The sequence below is a fragment of the Topomyia yanbarensis genome, chromosome 2, assembly GCF_030247195.1.
Source record: "Topomyia yanbarensis strain Yona2022 chromosome 2, ASM3024719v1, whole genome shotgun sequence".
NCBI lineage: Eukaryota > Metazoa > Arthropoda > Insecta > Diptera > Culicidae > Topomyia > Topomyia yanbarensis.
Window position 1 is genome coordinate 171,158,206 of NC_080671.1, and position 26,415 is coordinate 171,184,620.

The 26,415-nt window shown below is 36.0% G+C and overlaps 1 protein-coding gene across 3 annotated transcripts; it reads left to right on the forward strand.

The window, feature by feature from the left end:
- Window positions 1-541: 541 nt before the first annotated feature.
- On the forward strand, window positions 542-25,676 carry LOC131682115 (uncharacterized). Of its 3 annotated transcripts, none has more exons than XM_058963340.1 (3): window positions 542-922; window positions 22,708-22,819; window positions 22,901-25,676. In XM_058963340.1, the coding sequence occupies exons 2-3, from the start codon at window positions 22,726-22,728 to the stop codon at window positions 24,553-24,555; spliced, it is 1,749 nt and encodes a 582-aa protein (XP_058819323.1). In that variant the 5' UTR covers window positions 542-922; window positions 22,708-22,725; the 3' UTR covers window positions 24,556-25,676. The 3 variants fall into 3 exon arrangements, with proteins under 3 accessions (XP_058819323.1, XP_058819326.1, XP_058819325.1); XM_058963343.1 differs by lacking the exon at window positions 542-922 and adding an exon at window positions 1,123-1,141; XM_058963342.1 differs by lacking the exon at window positions 542-922 and adding an exon at window positions 2,011-2,326.
- Window positions 25,677-26,415: the final 739 nt, after the last annotated feature.

Below are 26,415 nucleotides of genomic sequence, written 5' to 3' on the forward strand. Positions count from 1 at the left end.
CACACTGAAGTCCAACAAGCTAACTACATATCTAGTGAGTGAAAAACAGAAGCCGAACGTAGCGCAGTCTCGAGAGACGTCTGTGCTGGGCCTGGGGTGGTGGTGGTGGTGGGTGGAAAGTGCCAACCAAAGTGAGAGTGCAGAATGCGGGAGGCTAAATGCAATAGCGATCCTGTAGTCATTGCGCGGTGCCCTAGGTCTACGTTCTCTGTTGCGTCAATTTCGCCGGCTGTTGTGGGTCATAGAGACGCTTGGTTCACGATGGAATTGTGTGGAAAAATCCGAGGCGGACAAAGGATGGAACGAGACCGCAACAGAATTCAACACACGTCTCCGACCGTCCGAGGCTAACCAACTATCCTACCGACCAACCAACCAACATCAACAACCTGGTTGGGAAGTATTACTTCACTCCCCTTGCCAGGCGGTCTGCGTGTGTATTACGCTACGCTGCGCTCGTTTGTCTGGCGCGCACCAACACCACCAAAGCTGGGGGGAAAAACAGCGCGCGTTCGACACTACATGGTACCTTCCTGGGAGCGCTTCGAGCTAGTCTTACATATACTCGCTTCGAGAGAGCACGCGAATCGCCAGAGTTCCGCTGCGGGTCTGAACGTTATTCAAATCTCGGTCAAACAAGACAAGTGCGCGCGTTTTATAACTTTCGATAAGTTCAATCCAGTGGGATTGCATTTTGGGCAAATCAAGGGTCCTAACGGATTGCAGACCAGACGTTGTGAGAAAAAAAACAAAATAAAAAAAACAGTGCCGTGATTTTTGTGTGTGCTTAGACTCGATTAAAAACGAGAATCAGAACAAGGATTACTCTATTAAACAGAATATAATAAGGAGAGCAGCAGGAGTGTGTTATTTTCGGAGACCCAGGTCCCCCAACAACCCCGTCCAGACAGACTGTTAAACAGTGAGTGTTGTTCTTGTTCGCCTTTTTTTAGTTCTTTACTCCTCGTCCTCGGTGAGCATACGCGAAGTGTTGTTCTGCTATATATGTGTGTATATTTTTGGAGAGTTCTTTGAACCGGCGCGCAGCCAGACAACAAAGGCAGTTAAATTGTGGTGCATGCAGTTTCCATTGAAGATTCTTTGACCTCATCTCCCGGTTACAAAAAAAAATCGCATTTAGGTACGATGCAGGGGCAAACTCGCCTAATATGGCGTAATTGCGCGGCGATGATTTCGTAAATCGAACATTATTTTCAAGTGTATTTATTTCATCATCCTTGACCTTCGCTATGAACTCGTAGAAGAATAGAGACAGGGACTGGATAAAAAAAAATAGTGCTGGCTGCAACGCAAAACACATCGCGACTGCTTCCCAGAAGTGGGCCAGTTAGTCGGAATCGGTAGCAAAGTGACTCAGTGTTTATTCCACCAATTCCCCGAGACGTCATTTTCAGTGCAAACAAATTTCGCCTTATTTGCTATAGTCTAGAACAGTGGTGTGCAATACCGTGTTGCTGTGTGCGCGGCTATGCAGAGGCCTGTTACCTAACACTGAATGGGCTCCGGGAGTGATTAGATTTCTAAGTCAGCATATTCGTACAGATAAGGCAAAAGTAGGACGTTCCTGAAATGCCATCACTCCCGTGGTCCCACAGACGAATGGAACGGTACGTCTCGGAACGGTGGGTGCGAAGGTAGCGCAGCGGCAGCACAGTCAGAGAGAACGAGAGCGTCTCGAGGGTTCACGCGTGTTTGCCGCGCTCTCGGGCAATAACAAAACGGCGAAATTGCGCCGATACTGATTGTCGCGACGGTCGCTGATGGTGGTGACGATGATGATGATGATGATGATGGCGAGAATGACGTAACAGCGACGAAGGCACGCGGCTCTGTACTCGCGGTGCACGTTTTTCTCTGCTCGAGCCTGTGACAGGGTTCTGAGCGTAGAATGGCGGTTGTGTTTTGTGTCGAAACTGTACACAAGTGAAGGACGGTTGAACATTTTTTTTTTGGACAGAGTGATTCAAGGGTGATGATGTGCGTGGATAAACTGTTGAATGATTCCAGCAAAATAATCGTTATCAACGATTCGCCATGACAGAATGTGTTTGTCTGCACACGAGTACCGTTGGTTCCTCTCGATCCGCTCCGGAAAGAGGAGGTCGTCTGATGAACTATGTTGAGACAAACAAGATATACGAACTGGTGGTGATGGTGGCGGTGATGTTTGTGTGTGCTGTGGGTCAAGAATGAGAGCAGGTGCACAGAGCACTCACTGTCTTAGCCGCAGAATGTGATAATTGAATGGGATGATGAAATAGTTTCGTAACAACTGCCTTGTGTGCTTGTTCGAACAGGTCCATGAGTAAGTTAACAATGACAGTGTCGGTTCTAGCTCTGACATAGAAACAAATTATTAGAGACACGTGCACACGTGGCGGTGTTATCGAATCCGACCGACTCTGTCATCATTGAGGCACGTGTGTTGAGACAATCGTTCTGTAACCTGTAGGAATTCCAACGGTGTGCACTTGCGTGGGGTCTGCATGTGTGATTCACGTTGCCTTCGATGAAGTCATGAAAGTTAGATTACGATTACGAAAACCAATGATTGGTACAATTGTTGTCTGTTATCAACTGTATGATTCAGGGATCATGCAGCTTTTTTATGTAGAGTGGACATTTCGAAAAATGGAGCTTTTATGGTAAAACGACGTTTTTATGGAAAACTCTAATTTGTTATTGTTTAGATATTTTTATACGTATGTTAATGCTAGCAATTTCATCAGTCTCAGTCAGGAGACGTCTTAGTACACCAGTTTTCTCACTCTGCACAGTGATCGCAAATCCATGCAAGACGGTCAAAAATATTTACTGATTTTCGTTGACGTTGTAAGGTACTCATATCAACACACAAATATACATCACCGTTTAAATATATAGGTAAATATGGTCGGTGTTAAGTCAGATCGGACTAAGTCGCAAAACATCAAAAAATGAGATAATGATAGCACAGAATAAAGAATTTTTTCGGCTACATTCAAATTTTTCCAGATTCGAAATATGCAAGTTTTTTTCAGTTGCTAAAACTGGAACCGTGCCAAAAATGGAACCTTACTTTAAAAGGTTTTATTTTCAATTTGTGACATCATGAATGTTACAAAAACGTTAATTATATATGAATACGTGAAATGGAATGAAACAATAGAAAAAAATCTACAAATTTAACATAATTCGCTATGCCCACCCCCACAAAATTTAGTAAATATGACTCCTTTGTTTGGAAATAAAGTCAAAAGTGATATCCATTATTACACCAAAATGATTATTGGGCATTTTTCAAAAAATTTACTATGAACAAAAATAATGTTGCCAAAAACGGAACCCATTTGTTGCCAAAAACGGAACTTTTTTGTTGCCAAAAATGGAGCATGCCAAAAACGGAATCTTACTGTATAATGTAAAGGATGCTGCGATTCAAACTTTAAACTCGTTTTTTCTCGAAATCCATAAAGTGTCTTTTAGTCCGGTCTGACTTAACCCCGACCATATTATCTTCAAGATAGTTAATAGCCCTACACGAAGATTTAAGACACCAACTTATTTTAATGCGTAATCCAGTTAAATAAGTTTAAAGTCAAACAAAACCTTTGGTCGCCTTGTTTGGGTTTGAAAGCACTGTGGATCGTTTATATCACAAAATTCACATCAAAACAAGGTAACGTGTTCAGAAAAGTTATGTAATCTTTTGGTGTTCTTAAATTTTGCAGAATGAACATCTGGGGCAGAATTTTTATTTGTGTGTATTGTTGATTTTTGGTACTACAGTAAAGACCCGTTTTTTAATAACCTGCAATTGTTAAAAAAAATTCTTCTTCTAGACGTAGTCTGATTATTTAGATTAAATTTGTCAATCAAAAAAAAAAAGATTCTTTTAATTTTTGCATATTTCGGATCTTGAAGATGAGAAAAATATGATCAAGAAAAGTATTACTCATCCGCTGTATCACTGTATCAGCACCGTTACTCCAAATTTGTAAGACCGCAGAAATCAAAATATTTTTGTTGTTGAATAACAAAAAGTTGTTTAAAAATATTAGATGTTATATCACAGCGGTTCGCAACTTTTTTCGTATCAGGGTCGCCTTCGAAGTTAGCCAAGGTTGTATGTTGTTGTTTTCACACGACTCAATGCGTTAGCATAACTAAGCCATGGAGTTTTACATTATGTAAAAATAAAATAGTAACACAAAGTTACTGCGAACATGAAGGTCTTGTGCTGCGTGTTCAGTACCTTTTTCTTGGTGGTGATGCATTAGCTGTGTTGTCTACCACAACTTGGGACTCAGCCTATTTGCCTTTTCTCGTCTGGTTACCAAACTGGCACGTAGGAATCAGAACAGGGTATGTGGACAACATTATTTGCAGCATTTTAACAATACTAACCCAGTTGCGAATGGCACTGCAAATTTTGCGTCAAGTATGGTTTATAGCGGGTTCCACTTCTCCGCAAGTTGACATAAATTTTTCAACGTGTTCTGGTCTAATTCGCGGTGCAAGGTCGTTTAGACTCACTTTAACATTATCGTCATCTATATTGTGATGTTCAATCACTGGTAACAATGTTCAATATATTGGTATAGCCCAATTCATTTTAATTTTAATAATTTCAATATGGTTTCTTCTTTTTAATAATATAATAGGTAAGCCTGACTATCGTGGTCGTTCGCTTCTAGCTAACTAACTTTTTATTCCCAAAAAAGCTCGCTTTATCTCAACTCCGTTTTCGCTCAACGGACCGTTTCCTCCAGGGTTTAAGCCATGGTGTTACAATAAATATAGGATCTTGGTTTTTACATTGTCATATTCGACGCCGTGTTGCATGTTGTTTTTTGCAATATTTTTCTGTCTCGGATAAACTTTTATACGTTACCTATACACAGTTTCTCACGTGGTGTAACTGTATGCATGTCACTTCCTTGAGATTAAGATCCGATTTTGTAGAACATTGCACAGCACATGGGCGTGTGACAAAAACCCCAATAAATTAGTGTCTTGTAATTCTTTCACGATTTTTTTCTCTAAGTTGGAATAAAATTATCTTAAAATTTTACAATAATCGGATGAAAAATGATTTTTTTAACATGGCGTTGAAGCAAGTGATGTCGAGAACTACTGTTCAAATTAATTCAAATGAATTTTTCATATGGTAGAACTTCAAATGGCAGTATCTCTAGAACTACAAGCTTGATTTGAGTTTTTCGGAAAGAAGAATGGCTGTGTTAAACGATAGACGTAAGCTTTTTGTGCAGAAATCATTAACGTTTGTTTTGCAATAAGAAAAAGCTATCAAGAAATTAAATTTAATATCAGTAATTCTTCTTTAGACGTCTTCAATTTTAGAGATGGTTTCTTATGGGTTACTGAGCATCAAACTGACTCAAAATTTAATTAAGTTAAATATAAATATAAAGAAGCCTAATCTTACTAATTTTTGCGTCAAATTTTGTATACCCATGGTTTTGAAAATTTTCATATGGAGACGCCCTGTAGGTCAAAAATATTCTCTCAAATTAGGTACCTAAACAACTTCATGTTGTTCATAAATTAATGTTTTTGCTAGTTTTGGAAAGTATTTCTGCTGTCAGATGAGATTGGCTATTATTATTGACCTGCATATTAACCCTTTAAAAACCACCGCTTTCAAATGGATTTTGCAGAAAAATAGTCGAAACAAGAATTATGGAATTTCAAAACTAATAGCAGTAATAGATTCAGCGACCTAAAATAATCCCAATTTCTGACCGTATATGCCAATTTTTTATAATTTTTTACTACTTCTTATGAATAAGTGCCACTGTGCGCTGGTAAACTTCCCATATCTAAACGGTTGATCCTTTGAGTACCTTAATCACATTAATTAATTCGAAACAATCGCCATCAAAATACTACCAAAGTGTTACAAAGGCATTATAAAGCTAAAGCTAACCTTTTGGACACCAACAGTTTTGTATTCCTAAATAGGAGGAACTGGACCAATTCGGACCTAGTAAGAGTTTATGAGCTAAAGAACTGAAACGTGTCAACCGAATCATAAATAAATATTTTTTTCTAAAAAACCTGATCAATTGCGCACATTTTTCTAAATCGATTTTTTCCTATCATCTACCGTATTTTGTATAAACGGTTCTGCGCAAAAGTACATGAAAGGTCCGAAGTACCCCAACCCTGTTCCAATTTGGACCATCCATTTCTTGAAATTGAGTTGAATTCCTATTTTGGCCTAACTAATAGTTGATAGTGTCGCCCAAAACAGGATATAAATAAAAAATATAATCCGGCAGATCCAAAATCACGATAATGCACTTGATTTAATTAATTGTTGTTGCCAACAAAAATTTTGTTTTTCGGCTTACACATCTTTCAAAAAAAAATTAAAGGGTTGTGTACAGGACACGACCACGGTGACATTAAAAATATAGCTTTTTTATCTATCACACATATCGACACACGTTCTTGTTCACTCGCCTGTTTTCATATGTTACAATTTGCTATATACCCTCCCCATTAAAACATAATTTATTGAAGGTCTTTTAACGGTAATCTATTAATTAATCAAGTATCTCACTAGGTGATTGGCATTATTTGGCTGATCCATCTAGTAAAAATAGGCTGGTCTGTCCAGAAAATATATTCAAAAGAAAAGTTCCATATTGAGAGCTGTGATGAGGAAACCCACGCCCGCCAACGGAAATATACAGATTCTCCATAAAATATGAAATTTCATTTTCCATTTAAATTTTCAATAATGTACTAATGAACTTAAGTAAACAATCTTAAGTGTAAGTATTTCTTGATCGATTAGTGGTGGAAAAATGAAATTATTTGATAAATTACATTGTTATGCAACGTTCGCACTACCAGTTAAAAGGGGTTTTTATGCTATCTTGGTGACATTTTTCTTGTTGCTAATTATTAAAACGTGTTATAACTCTGTAGTGTAAACATTGTATTATTAAACCAATTCTGCAGCGTTTTATGTTATATAGGTGTTTTATGTGGTAATAGGACTGACATAATTATATCTTCAGTACAGCGGTTTGTTTCATAATTTAAAACAGATTTATTTTAAAATTTAAATTAGTATACCCAACCGTATTTGTTGTATACCTTAAAACGCAATTAGAACTGTGTTTTAAATACATAGGGTAGGACAGATATTCTGACTGGTTAAACTGGGAAAACAATTTTAAGTCCAGTAACGCTTAAGACATGGCTTGAATTTGAATCGAAAAAGAACACCCGCTTCAACTGCTGCTGGGACGGTAAGTTCTGTTTTAAAATTTTCCGTTGTGTGCAGTACGAAACAAAAGTGTTTGAAATTAGAAAACAAAAAGTTCTGCTGGGAATGTGATTGTTTCCGATGCAATTACACTCAGATTTTTCACGCAGGGGATACAGGCCGTGTAAATGAAAACCGCGTAAATTTAAAAAAAAACGCGTTAATGAAAACCGCGTAAATTTTAAAATCCGCGTAAAAAACCTGAGTGTACTCTCCTATATAAAATACTACGCTGCTGAACAGTGCAATAACTACAGAAGCACGTTGTCAGATGCCTTACTGATAAAAAACATATAACCGAAATATGAAACATGAAAACCAATTGGCTCTTTACCCTACGCAGCTACAAAGCGCCGTAAACATGGATTAACAAGTTACAACGCACACGCATGCATAAAAATAAATATATTTTTTTCAAACGCAACACTCTTAAGCAGCACACACCGTATTGAATTAAATCCAAACCACCCCGCCCACCCACTTTGCAAATCATTCTGTGACACCATGCTGGTACCCGACAAATCCGCACACGGCCAGTCGGCCACCGCTGCCGAAAATGCATAGCGTCTACCGCTTATTGTAGTGCCCAGACGCTGCAGCCATGATCTTACCCGTTCGACATAAGAACAAAAACTGATTCAAACGGGTACGCGTCACCTCTATTTATAAACTAACCGTATATAGTTTAGTCACTTAGGTGCGAGTGTGTGCAAATGCCAACGTTACCGAAAATCGATAGCGCTTATTGCATCGCCCGGAGACGATGTTGCTCGTGTGGGATAAGAGCAACAACTGATTTAAACGGACATGCGTTGCTTCTATTTATGACTTTTCGTGTTTCATTGAGCAACTAAGCTGCCCTCTTTTGACGGCTGTGTCTGAGAAATCTGCCTCACGAATGGTATTTTTCCCGTTTTTTGTGAACTTTTTAATTTTACCAATTTCCAAAAGTCTACTTTTATTTGGGAGATATTAAATTATTACCAATATTTAAGTTAGGTGTTTCTGAATCGGTTGGTGTATGAATGATTAAAATCCATCTAGTAATATCGGAGTTATAAGCGTGCAAACCTTACATAGTTTCGTTACATGGGAGATAGTTTAGATTTTAGAATGACACCTAGCCCCAGATAGTGGAGTAAGACATTTTTAATGTCAAAAGCGCTCTGAAGCAACATTTGCTCCTAGCGCAAGCACACGAAAACTGAGAACCGCAATATTTTGTGAGACAGAACAGAGCTACATGACAGTCAGGAAAATTATATATATACGCTTTTCACAATATTACCATAACTGAGAAACAGCTGGGGGTTCGAATTGCCCTACTTTCTCCTACAGATTGGGACCATAGTGCGTCAGCTTTCGATATTAGTGCAATGTTTTAAGTGACGTCGCACAGTGGGACGAAATGTAGAAAAATGGACATTGATGTTTGGGCCGAAACTCAGTTTTAGGACTTCGATGTCTTCAGAAGGGTTTTTTTTTTAATTTTTTGAGTACATGTATATAATGGTAGCAAACTTTAATTTAAGGGAGTATATACCCAGATGAAAAAATAACTTTTTCATTTATTGTTTAAATGGTATAGTGTCTATAAAAAGTTTGTAGAGAAAAAAGTTATAAAGTAAAACAGATGTACATGTCATACCCCCTTGAAAAAAGTTTTTTGCTGTAGCTTTTTAATTAAAATTTTGGTATTCTTTTAATGTTTAGAAAAGATGTAGATGCTTTAAAAATATATTTTTGGCGGAATAATCCAACTCTTTAAGGATTTATGAGTTTTTTATTTTTTTACTCTAACTTTAAGAGGCTACAGTTTGCAGAATAGCAGGTAATAGGTGCTAAACTTAGTACACGATTGTCCAGAAATATATACTTTATATTCCTATTTACATACATAATGCATAGGAGGATCTCAAGGGATACTTAACCTGGAAGTGCATATGGCTCGCTGAACGAGCCGCCGCTGATACTTTAGGACGATTTCGCTAGCTTTTCAGAGCAGCGTGCACTTAGTCCACTAGCGCGACTCCCGGACTCCAATAAAATACCTTAACTTTTGCATTACAGTATGTGCCACATTCATACTTTCACCATATATTTTCAGCGTAACTGTTTTTAAATTCCATTAAACTAGACCAATCTTCCAGGATTAGTTTAAAAACCTAATCAACAATGTTTCTCAAAATTTGGAAACCCTGGTGCGGTTCGTTCGTTTGTTATGGCAGTTTAAAAGAGGAAAGGAGTGTCGCATATTTTACATTTCTTATAAATGAAATGTATAGAATTCACTCAAACTTTCAAGATGCTTTTCTCAAAAAAGAATGCTTTATTCAGGTAATTATCAAGTAATAATCAACATTTTATTTAGTAGTCAATTAATCTCCTTCGTCTGTGTACTAAAATATACTATAATTTTATTAATGTGCTCAAAATATACAGAAACCTTTCCGAAGTCGTCGAAGTGCCATAACTAATAACAACGTCTCAAATATAAATCTCTGGATGCTTTTGATTTCGTTCCACTGTACGTCAAAACAGACAAAAGAGAAAGTAAACAATGGAAGGCTCGCAATGTTACTAAGGTTCATGGAAATTTTCTTCAGAACAGGTTACTTTGCGTACGGTACTTTTAAAGCATACAGTCCCTAGATTTTACCAGAAAAACGCTTTTAATCCACCTAACAGTGTGATGAGACATTTCTTATAACTCTTATCACTCTCTTCGGATATTATATCGTTTGAGAACATTTAGAACTTGATGCTTCGCGATGTTTTTGATAACACATACTACATGGGATAGTGGCAGGACTCAGAGAATCATTCAAATCAGCATAGGACAACATCAGTGCTAGAAATCTCAAACCAAATCAATGGGAAGGCGAAAAAATGGCCCATAAAATAGACATACAAACGAATTATTGCTAATGCTCTGTTAATAAAATATCTAAATTCCTCAATCAATGCATTGTGGTGGGAAAACTGATTTTTCTAAAGGGGTTATGTATATTGTACTGAGCCAAAAAAAATCGATTTTTTTTAATCGATTTGAAGTTTCTACTTTACTCAAATTTCCAACGCGACTGAGAATTAAGAAATCAACGCTTTTTCTTGAAAAAAACCCACCATTCCACTATGGGTCACAAGGGCGGTTTTTCGGTACAAAAATCAATAACTTCCAAACCGTTCATTTTAGAGAAATTATGTCTGAGAGAATATTTTTGGAAATTAAATTTTCTTACTTTTAAAGCAAAATGTAGCTATGGTGGTCCTCTCAAACATTATTTTCGAAAAATTATGTTTAGAACTAAATGGTGTAGCAAGGTACTTACTTCAGCAAAGTTGTAGAAAAATGTTTTTCAAGTAACATTTTCAAATGCATCAAAGTTATAGCATTATAGCATTATCGGTTTTCATGTTATAATTATTTTTCTTCTTTATCTTAGGGTGTCATTTTAGTGTTTTTGAAACAGTCAGTTTTTTAACTATAACTTTTTAAATAGTTAGTCTATCTTCATACTCTCTATGAAGCAATTTTAGTACTTTTCATTGCGCATATTTCTGCTGAAGAATGTGAATCGATATCATTTTTCGTTATCGAATTACGATCATTTTTTTAAATAAAAATGATAGTTTTCAATGACCTCTAACTCAGAAAATTGCAAAAACTAGCAGCTAAATTTGTACTCTTTCGAAAGTGCAACAAAAATACTGTAAAATATCTCAAAATCAACTTTTGCTTTTTTGTCATTCAGCGAAAAATGTTGACATCAACATTATGATTAAATGACATCAGCATACGGCTGTTTTTAAGGGTCTGGTCATTGCCATTTAGAACCTGCTTTACTAGATCAAAAAGTCGAGTTGTTGAATGATTTTTTGAGCTTGTCAAATATATGTACACAAATATTGAAAACGTTAGGCTCAGACAGATATTTATTTTACTATTCTACGTAACTACTTTATTATCATCGTCATCCTCATAGTTATAGTTATCTGAATCGTGTCTCTTTTCTCAAAGTGCTAACTCATTTAATATTGAACTTATTTCAGTGCGTTTACTGTATCGGGATCTTCTAACTGCAAGAACCGGATTAGACGAGTCCATTGCTCTAAAGAAAACATCTTCCATGTTCGCGACTCTTGAACAATTTCTACCGTGACTCAGTCGATCGTTCCGAGCCTCAGCTCCTTGTTCGCTCATGAAACTTGTTGGTAATGGAAGTGTTGACATAATATAAAATGTAGCGCATTTTGCCTTAAAAAGCAAATGAATTAAGGATTACCCTTCATTCTGTTCTAAGTAAGCGACGAATTTCTGTGAATGCTGGTTTGGGAGGAAGTGCAGTTTGAATCTTTTGTAGGAACTGTTCACGGCTTCTCAAAATATTTCGAATTTTTATCGAGCACTTTCGTCTCAATTCGATTACTGTCTTTCCAAAATTGATCAAACCTTTTACATGTTTTAATTGTTACAGCTTTTGCATTCTGAGTGAACTTATTTTTTTCATTTTGTCCCACATCTAATTATCTCATTATTTCCTCAAACACAACTTTTATTTTATTTTTATTTTCACCTTTGGCCACTTTCCAGAGATCGAACAACTTTATTTTATGCATTTTAACAGCACTAATAATACAAAGCACTACACGCGTTGATCAAAGCAGTCGTCGGCTACTGCGATTCGATTCATGAATAAGATTGATACCAATTAAACTGTCACGACTCGTGGTGTTGTTGTTTATATTTGACATCGAAGGGCAAAAATGCTGACTTTGATTTTGAAATATTTTATAGTATTTTTGATGCACTTTCAAAAGAGTACAAATTTAGCTGCTAGTTTTTGCAACCTTCTGAGTTAGAGGACATTGAAAACTATCATTTTTATTTAAAAAAATAATCGTAACTCGATAACGAAAAATGATATCGATTCACATTCTTCAGCAGAAATATGCGCAATGAAAAGTACTAAAATTGCTTCATAGAGAGTATGAAGATAGACTAACTATTTAAAAAGTTATAGTTAAAAAACTGACTTTTTCAGAAACACCCTAAGTTAAAGAATAAAAATAATTTTAACATAAAAACTGATAGTGCTATAACTTTAATTCATTTGAAAATGTTAACTGAAAAACATTTTTCTACAACTTTGCTGAAGTAAGTACCTTGCTATACCATTTTGTTCGAAAAATAATTTTTCGAAAAGAATGTTTGAGAGGACCACCCTAGCTACATTTTACTTTAAAAGAAAGCGAATTTAATCCCCAAAAATATTCTCTCAGACATAATTTCTCTAAAATGAACGGTTTGGGAGTTATTGATTTTTGTACCGAAAAATCGCCCTTGTGACACATAGTGCATTCAAAGAAAATCAACAGTGCATATTTCCAGACTTGGTTTTATTTTCAATTTAGAACTATTGTGTTTTTACATCCTAGATTGCATGATTCAGTGATCGAAACCCAAAACTTCATGAAGTATTTGAAATTATTAAATTAAAATTTGTGTTTGCTATTGAAATTGACAAAATGATTGTATATATAGTATATACTGCCTATGATCGCATATCAGTCCCATAAAGATAGGAAATCCCATAGAAAACGGGACAACTAAGCGATCATGGGTAGTATAGTCCCTTTGGCGATTGTTTACTTTTACGGTCCCACCTATCAGCATTGAAGTATCGCCCTTACGTTTTTTTTACAATACCAATTTTACAATTGGTGGGGGTTTGGTGAAAATCGATCTTAATGTCTAAACGTCATAATTCCGAAACCGTAATTTTTGAAGTTTTAAAATTATGCAGAATTAATTTTTCAGAAAATAGTAACAGAGCAAATAAGTACCAAAGTCTAAAAAAAACAATTTTTGTCAAACGTTTTTTTTTTTTCGAGTTTACATCAAATCTCAATGTTTCATGCATTATAATGTCATTTGGCATCAAAAATACAAATTTGATTTTGAAAATTTTTCATTTCAGTTTATATGGGAATTTGTTGTGTGATTGCACTCTTCTACTCGTAACTCCGGAACCGGAAGTCCAATCAATGAAAAATTCAATAGCAGCCGATGGGAAGATTGTACCTTTCATTTGAGACTATGCAAATCGATCCAGCCATCTCTGATTAACAGAGGTCACATTTTTTCAACATACACACATACACACACATACATACACACACAGACATTTTCCGATCTCGACGAACTGAGTCGATTAGCATATGACACTCGGTCCTCCCGGTCGGGATTAGATCGACGAATTTTAGAGTGAATGAGAAAGGCAAAAACATTTTAAGCAATTGTTGAAATTTATGCATTTTTCGTTGAGCAGTTCTATGTTTCATAGAATTAAATCAATTTTAACTTCGCTTCCTATTAAATAAAGACCCTTATTACAGTACATCTCTACAAAAACGAGATCACTTTGAAAATAAATCTGAGGATTATGATTGATTACAGAACTCTGGAATTTTCTATTGGAATGTTTTCAGACAGGAATTTGATATTGATGCTATTAGACAACTGTGAAATCAAGACCAATAGATCAGTTGCAAATCAGGAGGACCCCATTCCGAAAATTTATCAAAAGTCCTCATGATGTTTACAACAACAGGTTATCAATCTACGGATCAGATATTTGTTATTGTAATATTGAATTAAATCAGTCTGCATCAATAAATTTTCAACTTCAATCCAATATTTTTTTTTTGGGTGTGGTTGAGGGGGGGGGGGGTTGTATGGTGTTAAACCCCAAAACCTTCTCTTGGCTACGCCGATGCTTGGAGTTATTTACTTCGCTTTCATTTTCCGATATGTTTCAGATCGATCCGATGGTTATAAGTTAGAAAAATTGCAGAGAGAAGGTTCGCACAAATGAACATTTTTGTACTGATAAGTTATCAAGTTCCTTCCAGACAACTTGGAAGTGTTCGGTGATTATTTCTAGTTGTAGATAGTAAAATGAAATACAAAATTCGTTTTATCGAAATAATGTTTGGCTTATTTCAATGGATTATTACTATATTGAACAATAAATAGGCGACGAAGAGTAATCCACAAACAACAAGCCATAACTTTTTAAGTATTCAAAATAGATATTTGAAGTCTTCAGTAAAGTTATTCGCAAAAGTAAGAGCTACAAATTTGCTGAAGGCATCATTTCGATATAATCATTTCCAAGAAAATTTGTGAAAATATCTCACTCATAGGGGGATTAATTAGCAAAAGCACAATACCAAAAGAAAGGGCATATTGTCTCCATTAAATTCTCCGAAGATTCAATTAACCTAAAATAAGCCGTTTTGGCGTTAATAATAGATTACATGTTTTTGGTCATATTTCTGGCTATGGGAAATGATAAAAATCTTTCGTCCGCATTTAATGTTAAATATCTCTTTTGATAATAGTCCGATTTCAACAATCTATAGCTTGTTCGAAAGGTATTCGTTAAAGCTGTCTAAAAACATATAAATTGTTAATCTACATTGTCAATTTCGGCAGATAATTTAAAAAAAACTGCAAAAAACGCCATTTTTGCGCATTCAAACATTCATATCTTGGAAACTAAACATCAGAATCAAAAACAAATTAATAGCGTTCATACTGTTTTTTAGTTCTTTCATTTAAAATTGGTTTGGATAAGATCGGTTCAGCCATTGCTGAGAAACACGAATGAGAATTTGTCCGTTACATACACACACACACACACACACAGACACACACACACACACACAGACATTGTCCCAAATCGTCAAGCTGAGTCGATTGGTATATAAGACTCGGCCCTCCGGGCCTCGGAAAAAATCTTGAAAGTTTGAGCGAATTCTATACATTTCTTTTATAAGAAATGTAAAAATATACAGGTCACATCCTAGTTACACGGTTACTAGTTTTATTATACAAACGAGTCATTCCATGTCAGATTTACAACCAAAATTTTAATTTCTTCCAAATTTTTTTCTTTCATTCTTTAGCTAAAAATTAATTGACACGTTTTGGTTGATTTTTTATATTTTTTATATTTTTTTAAGTTATTAATTTTTGAACTATTGAAGTTTATAAAATTGAACATTTTTCAATCACAGAAAACTCAGAAACGATTCAATACATGTCAAAAATATTAAATAAAAAAAGTTGCGTTTTCCAATAAGCTTATCGCAAAAAATTCACAATTTTTTTTGTTATAAAACTTTGGAAATCTGCAATTATTAGAAAAAAATTTAACTTTTTTTAAATTACACCAAATTTTTTACTTACCATTATTTTAAATATTAAGAATCATGTTAAAAAGATTGTGTAAAAATTTGGAAGTGGATATCAAAATATGTTGCGAGATATTGCAATTGTAAAAAATTTATAGGCGATTTTAAACTAAACGTCCAATGATATGCCTGTTATAATTGAAATATCTTGTAAAATACTTCGAAATTCTGAAATTTTCACCTAATATTCTTAATGGAATTATGTCTGTGATTACGTTATTAAAATAAAGGTTGTCCGGCCTTCTGTTTTAAAAAGTTATTTGCTTCTAACATTTGCAGAAAATGGGTCATTATACGTCAGATAAATTTTAGTTCCCTCATTTTTTGTATTTTTTAGCTAAAAATTATTTACTTGAATTTTTTGTTTTAACTGCATGTGATAATTTTTTCAAGTTATGAATTTTCCAACTTTAAAAAACATTTTTTCCAAATTTCATAAATTTATGAATTTTATAAATTTTATAAAATTGAATATTTTTCAATCACTGATTACTCAAAATCTATTATATTTGTGGAAAGAATCATTAAATAATAAAAGTTGCATTTTCGCCTTTCGGATCTCACCGGAAATTTATTTCTGATATTTGTGAATAATAAACAAGTTATGTTTCTGTAAATTTTAGAAATAAACATTATTTTTAAACCTGAACCAATTTTTTTTCGTGCCTTTTTAAAATAATTTATGATTATATCGAGAAGATTGTGTGAAAATTTCAGAATTGAATTTGAAGTATTTTCCAAGATTAATTATAACAGGCGTATCACTGGACGTGTAATGTAAAATTGCCTTGTTTTATATTTATAATTGTAATATCTCGCAAAGTATTTTGATATCCACTCCCAAATTTTTCCATAGTTTTTTTAACATGATTCTTATTATTTCAAAAAGGTTCAATTTGTTTCCAATAATTGAATATTTAATAAGTCAAATAACTTTTTGTAAATGTTTTTCGGTAAGCTAATTTGTTATCAGTGATTGAAAAATATTTAATTTTATGAACTTCAAAATTTCCAAAACTAGTAACTTGAAAAAATATCATATTCAGCCAAAACAAAAAATACGAGTCAATTATTTTTAACTAATGAACGCAAGAACGCAATTCGGAAGAAATTAAAATTTTGGTTGTAAATCTGACGTGGAATCACACATACATTAAATATTCCAATACTTATTGTAAACATGAAAAACAAAATGTAGGATAGTCTGAAATATAATTCGCATGATTCTCTTGTTTGGAAATAAAGAAAAATGTAGTTCAATTATTACAACAAAATATGTATCATACATTGTTTTTGATTGCATTTCGACCTCGAGTAATAACCATGGATTGTGGACTTCAGGGGGGTAAAATTTGACCCTCAATTCAAAAAGTGGAGCGCTTACTAATGGATAAAATGTGTGCCGAATTCAATAAATTCAGTTTCAACATAACCGAAATGTTCGTATAAGATTTGGTGGTTACCCATAGAACAAACATTTGCTTTATGCTATAACACGATCTGTCTCCGGAAACATCCGAAGCTTCTATTAGAAAAAAATCATGCCGTCATAAGTTCCCTGCGTCGAAGAGAATCAATGAAGGCCCCTATTTCGCAGGTATTCTCAATGGCGTTTCAGATGTGAGAATACGTTTAAAGTATCCCATTTCTTCCATCGTTACACCGGAACCTGGATCTGCCTATTCTCAGACGACGCTGCATACATATGACAATCAGAATCTCACATGTCGATGCTGTGAACAATCAGGACCGTATGAAGACCTCTGCGCGATAGAACCAAATTAAACAAAACAAATACAGAAATTTCAACACCAACTGTTGCCCAATCAGTGACACTTATAAATGGATGGGTTTGTGTTTCGACTTTGCATCTTCTGAATCTGGAACTTGACTAAGGTACCAAGCTGACGCTAGCCAAAAATTGGAAACATTATTTGTGAACGCACTTTCAATGTCCAGAGAGAGAATAATTTAGGTTTACTTATCAATTCAGTCCAGTGTCAGATTCTGAAGAGACGAAGTTGACATGTAAACTCCTGGATTTACAACTAATTGTTGTGCTCCTTCGCATAAATGCGTTTTTTCCAGCTTCCTCTTCAGGTAGAAATATTGCAACCGTTGCAAACAAGTCAAAGCAATCATCAATATAGAGCAGTGACGATAGCATGAACGAAAGCTACAACCATGAAAGCGAACTGAATGATCCTCAAGCGCTATCAGCTGATGTTCAGTGCTCATCTTTCGCGGAAAAAATCTCAATGAAAAATGTTTGTGTAAGTAATCCGATGGACACACAAATAATTTGTCTATGTTTATTATTATAAATGTATAAAAGGCAAATAAAATATATAAAGGACAATGGGGCAGTGGGAACTATTGATATAGAACTACGCTACTAAATATATGTGATTCAAATATTATTTCATCGGATAGTATATTTGGAAGTGTAAAAATAGTCGAAATATTGTTCATATACTTTCGCGGCGGACATGGTCGGTGAATGTATTCGTTCGGTCGGACTTTTCGATGTATTGAAAACAATATTAAATAAAAAAGTTTTTGCGTGATTTTACTGCAAAAAAATACGAAAAAGGTTTAGCATGTTATATAACTTTTATATATTCTGTATTTTTTATGAACAAATTGAATGTTTTTAAAGTTGGACCAAATATTTTTTGCTAATTTTTGCTATAAATAGTAATAATCATGCTAAAAGGATTATGTAGAAATTTTGGCGTGGATAACAAAATACTTTGCGAGATCTTACAATTATCGCATTTAAAAGCGCAATGTTGTACTAAACGCCCAGTATTAGGCCTATTATAATTGCAATATCTCGAGAAGAACTTCGAAATTCTTTCTGATTTTTTTACACGATCTTCTCAATATAACTATAAATATTTTAAAAAAAGAAAAATAAAATGACAAAAAACACTCTCTTTGTTTCTATCATTTGCAGAATACATAACTTAAATAACAACAACTATTAGGATTACGCAACATTTATTAGTTAATATTTTTCCGTGCATCGAATAGTTTCCGAGTTATCAGTGATTGAAAGATGTTCAATTTTAAAAAATTCAAAAGTCCAAAAACTCGTAACTTGAAAAAATATATCAAATTTAGCCATAATAAGAAATTTAACTCAATGTATAGCGAAAGCCATTTTTTCGGATATTTAGTCATAAAATTTTTTTCTACGCGGTCATTTTTCAACTAAATTTCAATTCTTTGAGTGTTCTGGAAAGTAGAAGAAATGACCTTTCCAGCGCTATGCAATCTTACGCTCTTTTTCTAATAATACTATGTGGTCTTAGGACAGAATTTTGAAAACTACCATTTTGCGAATTTTTCATCACAATTTTGAAAATTTCTCAACGAAGAAGCGTGTTTGTTTTAATAATTATTTAGAGAGAATATTTAGCCCTAGAACGTTGCACTTGCGTTTTCCACCCTAGATCGTTACACTGGGGTACAAACGTAACCCACACGTTTGATCGCAATTTTCGCAGGTTACAATTGCAAACAAAAGAAATATATAATAGGGTGATGAGCCTATTTGCGCCATGTTTCTATTATCACCCTACCCATTTGAAGCTGTTTGAGCAGTGTTTGCCATGTTTGTTCAACGCATTGAGTCAAATGGTAGCGCAACAATAGGGGCACTCGATTCGAGTTTTCATTGTACTCAAACACGAGAATTTTTCTGTTTTGAACGCATTTGTGTTATTATATTGGTTCTTAACAACGAAACAACGCGTTTGATGTCAATTGTTACGCATTCCATTGATTGTAAGGCGAGAAATTAACGAATTATTGAGGCACCTTGCTTAGTATGGTGAAAATAGGCTCATCGCCCTACATTTTTTTTTCGTTTTTTAATTGCGAAAACAGCTGTGTAAGTGAAAGTACGGAATTTATTGAATCAATGATACATAAATTGGTTTGAACAAAAAAGTGAAAAAAATCGCGGTTTTGACTTTTTTCACAAAAATTACTATAATGTTGCGAATTTTCAACTTATTTGAAAAACAAATCAAATAATTCAAAAAGTTGAAAGAATGGTCTAGAAACGGCATAAAATGTAATTTCGATGTTTTTGGAAAAGTGCAATTATTTGAAAAAGTGAAAGTTTAAAAATCGGGTTTTGGAAAATACCCGAAATGGGGTAGAAATTGAAATGAAAAAAAAGTTCTGTGCAGTAATGCAATGGTAATATGCCAAGTTACTGTTACAGCAGTCGCCATTGTTCTGAAAAACTTTGACACCTGCTTCCATGAAGGATATAAGCAAACTGGTTATACCATCTTTTCCTACTCTTACTAAGAACCCTAAATTGAATTATGCCGAATTCTCGTCTTTACACGACTCCAAAGAAGGCTTGGGTACATTTGTACCCCAGTGCGACCGATTTAGGCTTGGTGTCTCTTCTTACTTGTACATTTGATGGAACTGTTATGCTTAATTACGTCTTGTTCGACAAGGTTCGTCTCTGAGTTCATATGATCCGTGACCATGCCCCGCGTACCAACAGCGCCTGGAGAATCTGAAGCGTTCTCTAAAAAGATACTGGAAGCCCTGATTTGCAGAAATACTAAAAAAGCTACACCGCTCACCACGACAAAACGCTAGGCTACCTTCGCTCAGGAAGAATGCGGCTCTGATGATCCACTTATGAGCTCCTACTCCTACCAACAGAAGACAAAAGATAAGATGTTCAGCCTGTTTCTAATGACCCTACCACTTCTAGTTTTCCGATCTGTATATTTCATATCCTTGCGCACTCTTGAGTACTACCCAAATAACAATTGCGGTTTTAATACACTTTTGAAAAATCTCTTAAAACTTAGATTGCACTTGTATGCGTGCTATATAAAACTTTAAATGCTACTTTAAATGCTATGGCTCTAATTTTTCATAACTTTCCCTACTCAGTAATCCCCAGCTAATGGAATGTCGTTAAAAAGTAAAAAAGTTTTCTCCTTCCTTTTTTCTTGTTTGCTAGAAAAAACTGACAGCCAACGCTTGTACAGAAAAAATATGGACACCTATACATCTCGAAGCTGGCCAACCGCACACTACGGGCCTGACACTACAACAATTAAAAATGTTTTTCCGCATCCAATACTCAGGTCATTCAGCAGTGCGGCCAAACTAAAATATGAACTATATTGTAATTATTTCACGTATGAGTAATCATTTATTGCAAGTTATTCAACTGATCGCTGACTGCAAAATTCATCTCGTGGCAAGAGAAGCTAGCCTTTCCAGTTGTTAGCTTTCGCGTGGTTATTTCCTGCGAGCGCAATTGGGGGGCTCGTCTTGTAAGAGCTGATGAGACACATTCATATATGTATTAAGTACACGGTGCTACAAAATTAAAAAAAATGAATGTACTTTTAAAATGATCTGATAAGGTTTGTAGATCTCACCAAATTCAGCACAAAACCACGTTTGGTCAATTTAATATACCCTCAAAATATTGATTTATAGCAAAAACATTTTTAAGGATCTTCAGCACGAAAATTTTTTTCACGTGGCCATTTTTCAACCGATTTTAAATTTTCTAAGTGCTCTGAAAAGAAGAAGAAATGACCTTTTCAAGGGTATGCTAGGTTATGTTCTTTTGTTAAAAATACTATGCGGTTTTGGGACAACAATATGAAAGTAACCATTATTTTGCGATTTTTTCATTATAAATATGAAAACGGCTCTACATTTTTATTAGGAAACATCTTTATTGAAATAGAAATTTAGGAAGAACATTCTATTCCGCATCAAATGACCTATATATCTAGAGAAAATTTTCAATAGGACGTAAGTAACAATGAGAGATTCTCTTTGGTCTTTCTCTTCTGTTCATTACCCGGCCAATTCAACATTTACTACTCTACTCTTTGCCTAATATTCTAGTAAAAACCGTCGGCTTTCGATATGTACTGGAAAATTAGTGCAAAGTGTTGTAATGGCGTCGTAATAAACGAAAGAGAAAGTAAACAAAGAGAGGCTCTCAATGTTACTTACGTCCTATTGAAAATTTTCTCTAGATTTCATCCAACAAAAAAAATCATTCAAATTGGAAAAATAACTGAGTTTTAAAATAATTCATACGAAAGATGAAAAAACGGGGTACAATTTATGTTATGGACAATTTTTTGCATATTCTTTAGTTATTACAGTATGAACAATTGAAAATAGTACTTTTTCCAAGCGTGGAAATTTAATCTAGAAATTCTCGAGAATTCTATATTAAAATAAAATATGCATCGAATATTTTTGTCTTCTGAACCAAAAAAAATAATATAGTAGAATCATATTTGGTGGCAAATTTGGCGTGGAATTGTTTCATTTGTTTCTTCATTGACTAGTTTACAATCTCTTTGAAGTTTTAAAAGTTCCACGAACTGCAAGCGTACGATCCAACATAAATATAGCGATTTTCAGCAACAAAAATATTACCAAGCTCAGCAAAAAGTAAACAAACACTCAGCAAAGGACATGATTGACGACCTCCAGTCAATAAACACCTCATGAGCTAGAAATGGTCAACAAATTAGCACACACACATTCCGTTTGCAACCGTTTTTGTTTTCTCCGGCATCTCGGTCTCTCCGTCTCTCCCCTTCACAATCGGTCTGTCTGTGTACCTCTCCATCCCTCTCACCCGTACACAATGTTGTTTTCATGTGGTGGTTGGCTAAAAAAACCGCTACAGCAGAAAAAATGAAACTCTCCGACGATCACGTTTCAGCTGCAACTAGACGAAGATGACTGCGACTTGAAACCAACCGCTCTTGCGTCGTGTTTGGTAGACCGACTGGGAAGGCGGGAAGCAAGAGGCTACGATAAAAATCAATAACCGCCACTCTCCACACAATATTTATGCATACGCCATTAGAGCAGTGCACGTTGTCACATGTTGACTTCACGTGTATCATTATTCCAGTGATTACAACACACCCTCTGCGCTCATCCGAACCGCTGCAGGCGCACACGCTTAACTGCCGCTTGTTGTTTGCCTAGTTTGAATAACCTGTCGTAAAGTTCTCACCGAGTCGAATATTTCTGCCTCAACGGCGTAGTTAGTGTAGCACGTTTTTACTAATCGAGATGTTTGTTTTTCCCTTCGTTTCTCTCTGTAGATGTACTAAGGAGAAAGTATGATGGTAGCGGATTTTGTAACACGACAGCAGAACGGTTCGCCAATCAACGGTGAAATACCCGGCCAGAATCACAATAACTCCAACATGCCCGGTCAGTTGAACCTAGCCCGCAAGCGCTACCCGGAACTATACTAATCGTTTGATTTTTTTTCTCCTGTCTATTCCCCTTTAGCACACAGTGCCTTGCTAATGAGCAGTGAATCAACCGGACGCGGTAGTCCCGTTAGTCCGGACACTGATTACAATGGAAACGGATACGATCTCTCATCCCATCTGCAGCGCAAGGAGCTATTCTCTCAGCGCAAGCAGCGTGAGTTCATTCCAGACAATAAGAAAGACGACAGCTACTGGGATAGGCGACGCCGTAACAATGAAGCGGCAAAACGTTCCCGCGAAAAGCGTCGCTTCAATGATATGGTCCTAGAGCAGCGAGTGGTCGAGCTAACTAAGGAAAACCACGTGCTAAAAGCACAATTGGACGCGATCAAAAACAAGTATAATATTTGCGGTGAAAATTTAGTCAGTGTTGATCAAATCATGGCTACGCTACCGACTAATGAACAAGTGCTAAGTTCTACTAAACGAGTCAAAATCAATAGTACTCCGCCTTTAGTATTCCCGTTGTCAAGGACACCGGTACCACAGCCTTCGTTAACGCCGCAACCAATGCAGCAAGTACCTCAGCATCTTCATCAACCGCATACGCCGCAGCAGGCTATACAGCAACAACACTCGATACATCAACCACCCCAGCAACAATCGCAACAAGCCGCAGTCATTCACCCCAATCCAAACATCGAATCTCCTCCTCCGCCACAGTCCATCGCTTCACAGCTGCAGCAAATCACAATTCAGCACACAAACTCACACTATAGTCACCATTCACCTGCAGCCATGTACCGCGAGTACGAACCAATGACCAACGGTAGCAGTCGATGTGATAGCAACAAACGCGAATCCACAATTCGAAGCCCTCTTGCCAGAGTCGACCTGCTCGAGCGTGACGAGCATCGCAATGAATCACTGGTTGATCAGAGAGATCGAGACCGTGAACGTGATCGCGATCGTATCGATGTTCCATCACTACCGGTTCCTACCTTCGGCTCAGCAAACTCGCACATTAGCGGACCACACATCTCGCATCATCCGTACGTTGGTCCGTACTCTATTCCAAACTATCCGGTAAGCTACAACGGCAACCTCTACTCGTCACCACCGCGAGAGATCAACGCTTTGCTTACCGCTAACGTGCTCAACCTTAGTCGCCGTGCTCCATCACCGTACGAAACATCCAACGGAACCGGTTCCAACAGCAGTCACAGCAGCTCCGGCGATGACGAACACGATCGCGAACAGATTCACGATCACAACAACAGTCTACCGGTTAAGCTGAGACACAAATCACATCTTGGTGATAAGGACGCAGCCTCCGCCTTGCTTGCCCTGCAGAATATTAAACAAGAACCGCAACTGCGATCATCTTCCCCTTGGGATGACGGGGATGGTTCTTCGGATGAGCGCGATTCAGGCATCTCTACAGAATGGCCCACGAAGGCGGAACAGAAAATGATGGTCCCGCTACCATGCTCACCTCCATCCACTTCGGTTTCACCAATGGCAATGGCATCCACAGGATCGGCGACTAACATCGTCGGCGGAAAGGTTACCTCAATTCCGGCGTCCGTCGTCATCAGCAAGAAGGCTGAGGAAAACATCCATCTCCAGTCGAAATTGGCCCGGCTGGAGTCGGAAGTGGCCACTATCAAGAACATGATGATTTCCAACACCACTGGCAGCGGATTTGGTGTCACAGCCGCGGCACAGTGACGGAAGCGGAACGAGTGTAACCGCGAGATCTAGTTCGGCAGAGAGAGAGAGAAAAGAAAAACCCAAATTGTGATGAGCTCTGTAAAAGGTTTGTAAATGATGTGTGAAATGCGAGGCCTGAACAGTTCGAGAGTGTAGTGCAAAAAAGACTTGGGAACGAATGTGTGTGCGCCTTTCAGTGGTAAGATATGGTGAACAGTTTTTTTTATAAGCAAAAGAGAATATTTATTACTACTTATAAGGCAGAAAGATAGCATTTTCGTCAGTTGTTATTTTTTTAAGTAAACAAGTCGTCCTATGAAACTACGGTAGCGCAAGCTGAAATTACCGATAGTGGAGAGTTTACCGTAGCCCGGTTCCAAGTGAGATGGAAATAGTGCGAAAGCAAAACAGTCCATGTATGATAATTTAGATTTTAACTGAGCTGTTTAATGCAACATTTAAAATAAACAAGCAGTTAAAACGATATTTATCTTCAGGGAAGATGATAGGACAGTGAAAACGATTGACGGAACAACATAAATAGCTGCTGGAGAAGTTATAAACAATAGACCTGTCTAGTGAATAGGCACGACGTTTCGGAATTGTGATATATTTTTTTCTTTGATACAGCAGTTTGAGCAAATTGACCTTCTTTTTTATGTAATTTTTTGAACAGTGAACAGAAGAGAAGGTTATTTTTAATTTATTTTTCGTCATATAAGTACCACAGTTATTTAGAGTAAGCGACTGAAGAAGAAATTTGTGAAATTTTCAGTAATACTGTTATATCTTTGATGCCATCACCGGGATATAAAACTAGGTGATAGTGCGGGCCTTTTCGTGTCCAGTCCTACGAGATCGTATATATGCTATAACGCGATCGACATCGTTTTATCTTCGTAATACAACCCATCAAATTAATTCGAAAATTCCTTTCCACAAAGTTTAGCCGACTTTCAGAACTGATCTTAAAACACTACTTACAAATTAATTAATTCAGTACTACTGACTCTATAGTAGCTATTATTCGGTAGTTTTAAAATTGTCATTTTTAATCGTAATTAAGGAAAGATATGAAACATCATGTGTATAATTTGTATCAAATTTATGTATTTAAATATATATATTTTTAAAAAATATACTGCTCGTTATTAGTTTTCATATCACAGACCAACTACTGAGACGTTAATCTTATGAAGCAAATGTTTGCATAATGCTCCAGGAAGGAAGAAAAATGGCGTACTTTATTGAATTGAGAAATGTTATTTTTTCGTTTCATCGTTGGAACTAATATTCGTATCTATAAGTGGAGTTGTTGTATTTGCGTTGCGTTGCGTTGTGACGATGATTTTGGTGGATTGAACACTGACTTCATTATGCTTGACTGCCGATTATCTAAAAAGAGTTGCTTAGGAAGTGGTAAGTAGGAATACATACCAATCCGACCCATATTAAAATCTCAACAGCATGATAGGCATTATTTCTGAATTAAAAAAAACATAAAACATAAAACATCCTCAGTAGTCTAAACAGCCGTTGTTTTCGGAGCATTACCGAAATGTTCCGTTTCCGCCACGGACTCCGAAGCTGGCCGATAATATTCAGGTTCCGCTACTATCCTTAGTTTGAAGGTTGATTCGCTTGAAATAATATTTAAGGATTTTTCACCAATTATTAAGATATACCCATTGGCATGACCTCATCGAGTGGTTGTGAAATGGATAAAAACTCATACTCATTGTCAGAAACAAAAAAGTACCCATTTTTTGATAGCTCGAATAACTTCCGAAAATTGGCAATTTGAATATATAAAATGGGTAAAAAAATTTCACCGCGTAAAGCAATCCGTACGAAGCTTCTTTGAACAATCGGTTGCTT